Source organism: Arachis ipaensis, chromosome B10, assembly GCF_000816755.2.
Source record: "Arachis ipaensis cultivar K30076 chromosome B10, Araip1.1, whole genome shotgun sequence".
In the NCBI taxonomy this organism is placed as follows: domain Eukaryota; kingdom Viridiplantae; phylum Streptophyta; class Magnoliopsida; order Fabales; family Fabaceae; genus Arachis; species Arachis ipaensis.
Genome location: NC_029794.2, coordinates 128816957 through 128828922, shown reverse-complemented (window position 1 = coordinate 128828922; position 11966 = coordinate 128816957). Strand labels below are relative to the sequence as shown.

At 32.5% G+C, this 11966-nt stretch overlaps 1 protein-coding gene, 2 long non-coding RNA genes and 1 pseudogene across 3 annotated transcripts; 2 read left to right on the top strand and 2 right to left on the bottom strand.

The window, feature by feature from the left end:
- On the top strand, positions 2662-8433 carry LOC107621807 (UDP-glycosyltransferase 83A1-like). Its single transcript, XM_016323803.2, has 2 exons — positions 2662-3640; positions 7472-8433. Exons 1-2 carry the CDS (start codon positions 3148-3150, stop codon positions 8344-8346), a joined length of 1368 nt encoding a protein of 455 aa, XP_016179289.1. The 5' UTR covers positions 2662-3147; the 3' UTR covers positions 8347-8433.
- On the bottom strand, positions 5508-5925 carry LOC107621810. Its single transcript, XR_001615946.2, has 3 exons — positions 5888-5925; positions 5735-5800; positions 5508-5656 (listed from the first exon to the last, which is right to left on the bottom strand). It is a non-coding gene; the product is annotated as an uncharacterized LOC107621810 (long non-coding RNA).
- LOC107621809 lies at positions 5976-6179 on the bottom strand. The gene is made up of 2 exons (XR_001615945.2): positions 6129-6179; positions 5976-6056 (listed from the first exon to the last, which is right to left on the bottom strand). It is a non-coding gene; the product is annotated as an uncharacterized LOC107621809 (long non-coding RNA).
- LOC107621820 overlaps positions 11060-11966 on the top strand; it is a 2811-nt pseudogene continuing 1904 nt past the window's right edge.

Here is an 11966-nt window from a genome sequence, read left to right as displayed (position 1 = left end):
TGAGAAGGATGACGCTCTCTAGTAGATCTTCTCAATTCAGGCTCAATTGGTGGTTCAGGTAGAACTTCAACATCTGGCACCTCAGGTTGAGGTGTAGGTTCATCATGCAAATCAGCAACATCATTATCAACTTGTACATCTCCCCCATCAACAGGAGGTCTAGTAGAAGGACCAGGTTCATCATTAGCAGAACGTCTAACAGTTATTGGCTTATCTGTCTTCTCAAGATCTTCAATAGTTTGGTCTTCAAGAAAAATCACATCTCAACTTCTAATTATCTTCTTGCTCACCTGATCCCATAATCTGTAACCAAAGTCTTCGTGACCATAACCCATGAAGAAACACTGCTTTGATTTTCCATCAAGTTTAGACCATTCATCTCTTGAAATGTGAACAAAAGCCCTGCAGCCAAACATTCGCAAGTGACTATAAGAGACATCTTTCCCTCTCCAAATTTTCTTTGGAACATCACCATTTAGTGGAACTGAAGGAGAAAGGTTGATCAGATCTACTGCAGTCCTCATCGCTTCACCCCAAAAAGATTATAGGCAACTTTGCATGAGAGAGCATACAACTGACTCAATCATTGATAATACGATTCATTCTCTCAGCAACTCCATTGTGTTGAGGAGTCTTAGGAACCATCTTCTCAAACTTGATCCCATGTCTTTTACAATACTCTTCAAACGGACCCCTGTATTCACCACCATTATCTGCTCGAATACATTTCAATTTCCTTCCTGTTTCTCTTTCAACACCTGCATGAAAGTGTTTGAAGGTACCGAGCACCTGGTCTTTAGATTTCAAAATAAAAGCCTACACTTTTCGAGAATAATCATCAATAAAAGTAACAAAGTATGATGCACCACCTAGTGTCTTAGCATCCATAGTGCAAACATCAGTGTGAACTAAATCTAGAACATGTGATCTCCTATGAGGTCCAGAATTATGAAATGATACTCTAACATGCTTTCCAACAAAATAATGAGTGCAAGTATTTAAAGTTGTACCTTTCACTGGAAGTGAGTGCTTCTTGGACAAGACACTTAATCCTTTCTCGCTCAAGTGACCAAGACGTATGTGCCACAAATCAAAAGAGGAATCATCAGCTATATTCACATCTTCTTTGCACAACTTTGCTTGCAAACGGTAGAGAGTAGTGAGACTATTGTCTTCTCTAGCATCAATGAGGGCCCCTTTGGTAATCTTGCATTTTCCACTACTATAGGAAGTGCAATACCCCTCTTGATCCAATGCCTTTACTGAAATAAGATTGAACCGCATATCTGGTGCATGCCTAACATTCTTCAACTGCAACTTGCATCCCAGGTTAGTTTCAAGCCACATATCACCCATACCAATGATATCACACACTCCTTTATCTCCCAATTTGATCTTGCCAAAATTTCCAGCAGTATAGGAAGTGAAAAATTCACGTCTCGGAGTGACATGACATGAGGCACCAGAGTCCATAATCCAAGTGGAATCATCACAGACAAGATTCACATAATTTTCATCATATGTGATAAGAACATCTTCATAAATAATAGCAGCAGTCTCTTTATCACTATGTTTACCTTTGTTTTCGTTTCTTTCCCTTGATTGTTCTCTTTTCAAGAACCTACAATACCTCTTGATATGCCCCGGCTTGCCACAAGGGTGACAAATAAACTCCTTTCTTGGCTTGTACTTTTCTCTTGACTTGCTTCAACTCTCTGACTTGTCGGAACTATGAGGTTTTCTACTTTGACTTCTCCCACGTGACTCTGAAACAAGTGCTTCTGACTGGGAGGAGGCATTAGTCAAACCTCGCTCTCTTCTTCTGGCTTCTTCATTTAACATGCTCTCTTTAACCATTGCTAACGTCAACTTCCCATTTGGAGCTGATTTAGTTAGTGTCACAATCAGAACTTCCCAACTATCAGGTAAAGAACTCAACAACAACAAGGTTTGCAACTCATCATTCAAAGTGATCTCATTATTTGTCAGTTGGTTCACTGTCTCCTGAAAAATGCTCAAGTGTTCCGGCATTGATTTACCTTCAACACACTTCATATTGACAAGCTTCCTAATAAAAAAATGCTTTATTTTGCACATTCTTCCTCTCATATAACTCCTTCAATTTGTTCCACATCTTCTCAACATTTGTTTCGGTGTCAACATGTGGATACACGTTAAGATCAAGCCATTGCCTAATCAAAGCAACTGCCTTCCGATTCAGCTTCTTCCATTTAGCATCGGATTTGGTACCTTTGGATTTATCCCCCTCCACAGGATCATACAAGTCCTTGCTATACATCATATCTTCCATGAGGGTCTTCCAAATTGAATAATTTTGGGAATTCAATTTGACCATATTCGGTCCATGAATATTTTCCTCCATTTAATCAACACAGAGATAAACATCCGAGCTCTAGATACCAGTTTGTTGGGAAAACTCAACACAGGTTTAAAACAAGAATCTGTCTAACAGCGGAAGCACCAAAAGTAATTTTTCCACAAGCTGTGTGATTAAATAGGTAATACCAAGGATACTCCAAGCAACAAATATAATGGCAGAAATTAAATAATTAGACACCAGAATTTTAACGTACGAAAACTCCCAAAAGAGAGACAAAAAATCCACGAGACCTAGTCCATAAAAATCTTCCACTATCAGAATAATGGGTATACAATCAGTCTTCCTAGTAACACTAGGGCATCTCAACAATCAACAAAATACATCTTCAAAACTGATGAAATCAACATAAACTTTTCACAAAATGGGTATCTCAAATCAGGCAAAAGAAAAGGCAATACAACTAACAAGTTATATCCTAATATTCATCTTTACACTAGAAATAACATACTAAAATTTCATAAGAAATAGAGCAAATTTACCAGATGATCAAAGTTGGCATGCCCTTTTTCCCAATTTTCCTCTCCTCTCTCGCCCTTTTTCCTTTATAACCACAAGTTTCAATCTTAATGGCAGATCAGATTCAACTCAAGGACACTCCAACGAGAAGCAATAAATTAAAACGTGGTCCACATCGTAACGAACTCTGCTAGTGTCCTTCTAAAGGATATAAAATACATATTGAAACTTATAAGTAGTTGGAAAACTCTTAAGAAACTATAACAGCTAGATCAAAATCACAGGACAACATGAGTCTTCCAACTGTGCTAGTATTACCATTACCAGCTCAAGGACATGTCAACCCAATGATGATCTTGTCTCAAAGATTGGCTGAAAATGGTTGCAATATCATCTTTGTCAACACTGAATTCATCCATAAGAAAGTGCTGAGTTCCATGGGGAATCAAGAAGGCCGCGGTGTTAACGGAGAATCGCGGATAAAGTTGGTGTCAATCCCAGATGGATTAGGACCTGATGCAGACAGAAATAATTTGTGGGAAGTATCTGATTCTATAAAGAAGAACATGCCAGCTATGCTTGAGAAGCTAATTGAAGATCTTAGATTGAAAGATGGTATCATAGTAAGCTGCGTAGTTGCTGACTCAGCTATGGCAGGAGCGTTGAAAATTGCAAGCAAGATTGGAATCAAAGGAGTTGTGTTCTATCCTGCATCAGCAGCTATGTTAGCCTTGCAGTGTAGCATACCAAAGCTTATTGAGGATGGGATCATAGACTCTAATGGTAAGAATATCATCTTTCAAATTTCACTAACCAAAGTTGTTTGTAACACTTTTGGTGTTTGTTTAGCTTTTGTTTTTAAGATAAAGATAATGCTTTTGTTAAATTATTAGAAGTTTTACCACTGCTTCTAACATATTAATTCCATCGATTTATGAGATTGCAGTAGATAAGGATAAAAATCACTATAATTTTGTTAGTTGGAGACAATTTTAAATGATATTAATAAATAGAGAATGAATATTCAAAAAGAGATAAGTAGTCATCCAACATAAAATAATAGAGACTTTATAAACTCTGCCTAAGCTCACACCTCCAAAACCTCCAAACTCAGACTAAGTTTAGCAACTTCTAAATGTTAATCCAATTTAAAAAAAAGGAAAACTATTCCTAATTTTAAAAACTTCATTACAAAAATAATGAATATTATGACTTTTTCTAAAATTATCTTTTTTTATTACTTTTGGATTTTTCTATGATTTCTTATTCAAGAATAAATCAATATTTTTCAATTACAAAAATAGAATAGAAAAGAGGAAAATAAGATTGTGTAATTGATGACGAGCTTGTTCCAAAGGTTGGAATGACCTTTACTACCCTTGAAGATGCTGGAAAATTTTACAGGAACTACGCCAAGGCTGCAGGTTTCTCTACAAGAGTTCGGTGCACAAATAGGAAGGGAAACGAGATTAAGAACCAACTGATTACATGTAGCAAAGAGGGAAAATGGAAATCTAAAATATCTCCGACCGAGAAGACCAATCCGACAGCTGGTCTAAACTGTCCTGCAAGAATTTATATACACACATTGAAGGATGTCAGTGCTTGGATCATTTCAAAGGTTGTGCTGGATCATTCACACCCCTGCTGTCCAAGCAAAGCAGAGATGCTCAAACAGCACAGGGAACTAAGCATGTCCATTTGTCGTACGATAGAGAATAACGAGGAGGCCGATATCAGACCAAGCAAAACCTATCAATCATTTGTTGCGGCTGCCGGGGGTCACCGCGAGTTAAATTTTATCGAAAAGGACGTGAGGAATTACATTACCAGGGAAGTGCGGAATGTTTCCGAACAAGAAGATGCAAAGGAATTCGGGAAATATTTCTTAAGAATGAAAGAGAAGAATCCGAATTACTCGTTGGGTGTATAGTTTTACAGAATATGGGTGTAAAAGCACCGTTATTTTGGGTGTATTTTCGTTAATTTACAATTTAGATATAGACACATATATAGATATATATAGAACAAAAACTGTAAAAATTCTCAGGTTATGGGTTTATATTTAATTTGATGTTTTTCTTCATATTTTAGTACATGTAATTCATACATTTTGAATACAGCGCAGACAGTTTGGGTATATATTTTATACAACCTTGGGTGTATTATTAGACTTGCGTTGGGTGTAGCAGTTTATAATTTGTGTTTATATATGCCTTGATTTTTTCCTTCATATTTTACCACCTGTAATACAGCTTTTGAATACATCACAGACAGTTTACCAGCACAGATAGTTTAACTATGGGAAAAAATATACATGGAATATAAGTTGTATAGTCCCTTCAATCTGTAGCATAGGGGTTGGTTCAAAATCTGTCTCTGTGGTTGTTTGGGATGCCGGCACAAAAACCTGAATCGGGACTCTAAACAAGAAGAAAAGTGAAAGGTTAACAACGCCTTTGAAAATAATAAGGTTATAAGGTTGAATATTATTGTAAAACTCACATTGCAAGCGCTTCGGACGGTGTCTGTTCCCTCACAACCATCATATTCGAATCAGACGGACTCAACCTAAAATACACCCAAAGAAATTCAAAAAATACACCCGAACAATTCAAAAAGAAGACAGGCTTTGTTTTTTTTTCATATGTCTCACTACATTCATAAAGGAAGATGTTAACAAAAATAATTACGACGATAGACGGTAATATAGCTTACGAGGTACTGTACCCGTGAAAGTATTGGTCTTCTTTAGGAGGTGAATCCTCCACAAGAACTTTTTTCTTTTTTGGTTGTGTTCTGGGTGGAAAAAAAAGAGTACCAATCAGAAATAAAAAATTAATTTTATCACAGAATATTATGCAAAGAAGTGCTTACTTTTTTGGTGTTGTTTTTGTTTTTTTCTTCTCATTCTCCTTCTCTGCAGGTGATGATTCTTCACTCCTATAAGTTAATAACAGACACTTCAGTTAATACACGAAATCTTTATAATGAAGCCAAAAGAAAGGAGTAATAATTTCAGGACATTACTCATCACTTTGTTCAGATTCAGATTCTGAATCAGAATCTGACTCCTCTTGCCTCTGCTTTCTTTTTCTGGAGTCCATTCTGGAAGGCATGATTTCTTGTTTTTTTTTCTTTTTTTTTCTTTTTCTTTCATTTTTTCTCTTGCTCTTGTCTCCGCCATCTTCACAATCCCCTAAAACATGAGATATTTTAGCTAGCAGCATTCAGGTAAATAAAATACAAGCAACATATTATGTTTACTTACCAAAATTTCTTCTCTTTCTGCAGTCATTCTTTCCACCAACTGCTCCTTAGTCCAGTTGGCAATCCAAGGCTTTGGTGGTCTTTCAGCCCTCTTCTAGAGAAGAACGACGTAGAAGAAAACTAAAATTGGGAGGTTTTCTTGATGAACTTACGTTGAGTGTATTTGCTTCGTTTTCTCTTCAGATTCTTCACGGAGAGTTTGATGTTGTTTTGATGGAGGTTTCGAACAACGATTTGTATATTTTGAACTTTGATTTTTGCTCGAAATTGGGAGCGTTCCTTGGTTTCGAAGCGTTTTGAGAAGTGGAAGAAGTGGAGGAAGTGGAAGAGTCTGCCATACGTAACCGTTTGTGTTGAGTGCGTGATTTTGACGCGCCATGTTATGCTTCCTTATGCGCGTGTCTTCGATTTGGGCTGGGCCAACTTGGATGCTTGGATACTTGTATGTGTAGCAGGCCCGTAAAATATTTTACATAATTCTCCATACAGTTATATCTAATCTTTTAAATGATCATTAACGTCATCGATATAGAAAGTAATTATTTCTCCTAAATATGTAAAACTGCTTTACATACACAGATGTACTATTAAATTCTTAAAATATTTTTGAGATTTATTTGTTATTGTATTTTTCATGCCCATGTTGATAGTTAAAAGCATGAATTTGATCGGAAAATTTTATAAAGGAGTAAATTATTAAAACGATACTCGAAAGTTTGTATCATTGATAAAAAGAACCCCAAAAATGCTAACGACAAATAAGTTCTAGAAAGATTTAAAAACACGATAAAAAGAACTAAATATTAAATATATATATTAAAAAAAATGACTTTAGAAATCAAATTTTGATACAAATTTTTGCAATTATTATTAAAAAAATAAAATATTTTCATACTTAAAAAATTTGATAATTTTTTGTCAAGTAAATTTTTTAAAAAATATTTTTATCGTGAATGACCATATTTTTTTGAAAAATAAAAAGAAAAATTTAGAGATCAAACTTCGCTTCAAATTTTTGTGTGCATCTTTTAAATATTTATTCAAATATTGTCACAAAATTTTAGATTTAATCAATAAGTTGTTTGCTAAATATAAAAATTTTTTGTATTGTTTACAAAAAATATAATGTATATTAATTTTTGTCATATTTTTAAATTATTTAGTGTTCTTTGGTGGATAATATTTTTTTTTTAACGGTTGATTTTTTTGGATATGATAGTTAATTTTAGGAAACCAGCTATAACTTAAGCCAACTCAAGCCAATCGGTTGTTATTATTGTTGTTGTAAATTCCCTTCACTGAGGCAGTGTACATCACATCATCAACACTGTTTTGAAACTGCAGGGTTGCCTACCACACAAAAAACGTTTCAGTTATCACCAAGTTTTCCACACATGGACACAGGATCCATATGGTGGGCAAAAGGATTTGACTCTGTGTTAGGGAATGTGTTGTTCAACATTATTGTTGATGCCATGCAAACTCTGGAATTGACAGACTGGTGGCTTTGTAACTCCACACCCGATCTTGAACCACAAGCATTGTCCTATTTACCAAAGTTATTGCCAGTTGGTCCATTATTGAGAAGTTATGATGACAATCAAGGTGTAACTAAAAGTTCATTGGGACAGTTCTTGGAAGAAGATCTGTCTTGTATAAATTGGCTTGATCAACAACCTCATGCTTCTGTCATATATCTTGCTTTCGGAAGTCTCGCTCATTTCGATAAAAAACAATTCACAGAACTCGCTCTTGGACTTGAACTCACTAATAGACCATTTCTTTGGGTTGTGCGTCAAGATTCCAATTGCAACCCCCATGAATTTAAGGGGAATCAAGGTAAGATAGTCGAATGGGCTCCTCAACAAAAAGTGTTAAGTCACCCTGCCATAGCTTGTTTTGTTAGTCATTGCGGTTGGAATTCGACTATAGAAGGTTTGTCCAATGGAGTCCCCTTCTTGTGTTGGCCATGTTTTGGTGACCAATTCTTTAACAAAACATACATTTGTGATGAGTTGAAAGTTGGATTAGGATTTGATTTAGATGAAAATGGATTGATCTCGCGTGAAGAGATAAAAGTGAAAGTGGATAAAGTGCTTAGCGATGAGAACATAAGATCAAATGCTCATGTGTTAAAAGAGAAGCTGCTGAACACCATAAAAGATGGAGGAAGGTCTTGTGAGAATTTAAACAAGTTCATCAAGTGGTTGAAAGAATAAGTATTCTGATTTGTGTTGAGTTGTAATAATGATTATATATTATAATTTATAAAGAAAGAAGGCATTCTTCTATCTATGGGATTGTGCGAATTTGTTCAATATACAAGAGTCATCTAATGTGGTTGTGTGTATACAAAGGATGATGACCACTTCCAATTTATAGATACATGAGTAACTCACTGAGAGCATAACAGATTAACTAACATAACTACACTTACTTCCTATTTTTGAGGTAATCAGGCCATGGCAACGTCCAGGTGTTTTACATATTTTATTCTAAAACAATGCACTCCGCAACAAAAGCTGTTAATTAAAAACCATACTGTCATTCGTAATTTGCTTTATCAGCTATTGTAGTTAGAATTTAACTATGGTAATTGTCAAAGAAAAAACTGTTACAGGCCAACAAAATTTATTATTTTTGTCAGTAATATTAGTTATAAGCCTAATTATTTAGTCTAACAATTTAACAACATACTTTTAACATGTATTTTTAAATATTGTTAGTCAAAAATAATAAATTATGCCGACCCTTTAGTATTTTTCTTTGTTAAATATATATTTTTCTTTTATCAACTTAATTGAAATTCAAATTGTTTCTAATATTAGAGGAGTTTAAACGCATTCTAACATAATTTAATTTTTGGATAAAATATTGTTTTAGTCTTAATCTTTACATAAAATTCTAATTTCGTTCTTAATATTATTATATATTTTTAATTTTACAATAAAAAATATTTTATATGTCATTTTTTTATTATAATTGAAATTAAATTTTTTTCTTTAAAATTAAAGAATTTTTTTCAACTCTTTACTAATTTTATAACCAAAATGTGCCATATATAACTTCTTCATTGTAATTGAAATTAAATCTTTCCTTCCAAAATTAAAGAATTCTTCCTTCCTTCCTACTAATTTTATAATCAAAATATACCACATGCCACTCCCACATTACAATTGAAATCAGAGCTTTCCCTCTAAAATTAAAGAGTTCTCTCCTCTTCCTTCTTCTTTTTTCTATCTCTCTCATTTCTTCAATCAATCTATCTCTTTTAATTTATATATTATTATCAATTATCAATATCAATGACCAATTACTAATTTGACAATAAAAATATACAACATGACATTCTTTAATTGCATTAAAATTAAAATTAAAATGTTGAAATTAAAATTAAAATATACCTATATTATGTATCACATGTCACTTTCTCATTACAATTGAAATCAAATCTGTCCCTCCAAAATTAATAAATTTTTCCTTCCTCCTTACTAATTTTACAACTCAAAATGTGTCAGATGTAATTTTCTTATTGCAATTAAAATTAAATATTTTCCTCCAAAATTAATGAATTCTCCTTTTCTCTTTATTAATTTTACAACCAAAATGTGTCACATGTCACTCTCTCGTTGTAATTAAAATCAAATTTTTTTCTCCAAAATTAAAGAATTTTTTCTTCATCTCTACTAATTTTACAACCAAAATATGCCACAGGTCACTCCCTCATTGCAATGGAAATCAAATCTTTTCCTCCAAAATTAAAGAGTTCTCCCCTCCTTCCTCTTCCTTTCTCTATTTCTCTCATTTATTCGATCACTCTATCTCTTTTATATATCATTAGCAATGACAAATTAAGAATTTGACAACTAAAATGTGCAACATGATATTTTTTAATTGCATTAAAATTAAAATTAAAATATTAAAATAGAAATTGAAATTAAAATATACCTATATTATGTATCATATATCATATATTACTATCTAATTTAATAACCAAATGTGTCACATCACACTTTTTTATTAAAATTGAGTCAAAATGTATCTTTATATTAATAATTTGACAAATCAAAATATGTCATCCGATATTTTTTTATTACAATTAAAATAAAATTTTTCTTCTAAAATTAACAAACTCTCACTCTCATTCTTCATCTTTATCTTTCTCTCTCTTTTTTCTCATTCGTTATTTTTTCTACCTTTCTGTTCTACAGAAAATAAAATTAATAAAATAATATAATTTAAATAAAAAATATTATTATATACATATTTTTTTAGATTATATCTAATTATATTTTTATTTACATAGAGAGAAAAAATATTATTTTTAAATAGTAAGTATAAAAATTAGTTATTTTTATTTGTGTAATAGATTTAACACGTAATTAAATGTAAAAGTATACATATTAAATTGTTTCAAAATTTAGATAACGAATGTTAAATAAAAATAATAACTAAAGAACTTATTATTTGATTTTTTATTTACAGAGATCTTAGTCTTTTTAGTTGGAGATTTTTGTCAATTTACAACTTTTTTTTATAAAAATTATTTAATTTTATAAATTTTTTGTGTCATGCATAATCTATACTGTTAGAACAAAGTGAACTATATTCTAAACGTGTACATCAATGAAGATACTCCTTGCAGCGCACGTTACAAGATTCAAAGTAGAACGATGTATAGGAAATCAAAACAAAGTACACTTCTCTCCAAACTTTTTTGTGACACGGTGGGGAAGAAGCCAAGAAAAAACAAACAAAAACTAAAAAGATCATCGCCCACGTAAGACGTAACCCGGTTCGTGTCCAAGCTTTTAAATAGATATCTTAAAAAAAAGTAACCTCAAATCTTAAGAACCTGATTTTTTTTTATTCTAAAACCTATAAGTTTATAATAAATTTTTTTAAAAACATGTTCATCTATTTTTGTAATCGATGAACAAATATATACAGGTTTCCATCTAATATAAATTAAACTCAAGATGTGATATATCATATATAAAAGTTAAGAAACATTTTAGTCCAGTATTTTTTCAATAGCTAATAAAGTCTAATCTTAAAGAACTCGAACATTATTTATTTATTGTTCAAAAGAATTTGAACTTTATTTGTTACACATAAGGAGAATTTCTTTGGTAAAAAAAAAAAGAAAACAAAATAAAGATTGTAGTTATTTTTTAAGAAAAAACTGTGCTTTTTATATATTATTTTAAGGGTTGCAATATCATCTTTGTCACCCCTGAATTCATCCACAATAAAATGGTTAGTTCCATGGGGAATCAAGGCGGCGGCGATAACGGAGGATCGCCGATAAAGTTGGTGTCAATCCCGGATGGGCTAGGACCTGATGCAGACAGAAAAAATATCAGGGAACTATTTGATTCTATATTGAATAACATGCCTGCTATGCTTGAGAGGCTTAATTGAAGATCTTAGATTGAAAGATGGTGTCACAGTAAGCTGCATAGTTGCTGATTTTGTTATGGCATGGGCGTTGGAAATTGCAAGAAAGATTGGAATCAGAGGAGTTCTGTTTTATCCTGCATCAGCAGCTATGTTAGCTTTGCAGTGCAGCATACCAAAGCTTATTGAGGATGGAATCATAGACTCTAATGGTAAGAATACCACATCTCAAATTACACTCACCAAATAAACTTGTTTTTAACTTTTTAACATTTTTCTTATTTCAAATTTCAAAAATACCAATGTTTTTAGCCGTTAATATCAATTATATATAAATTTTATTAGTGAAATCAACAACTAAAATATCGGTATTTTTGGAATATCTACAACTCTTCTAATTATATATACTATTTTTGTGTATAATGTATATTCTTTTGGA

Coding starts and splice junctions, on each gene's coding strand:
- LOC107621807 (XM_016323803.2), top strand. CDS start 3,148: ATGAGTCTTCCAACTGTGCTAGTATTACCATTACCAGCTCAAGGACAT. Junction 3,641..7,471: donor TGGGATCATAGACTCTAATG/GTAAGAATATCA, acceptor TTGAAACTGCAG/GGTTGCCTACCACACAAAAA.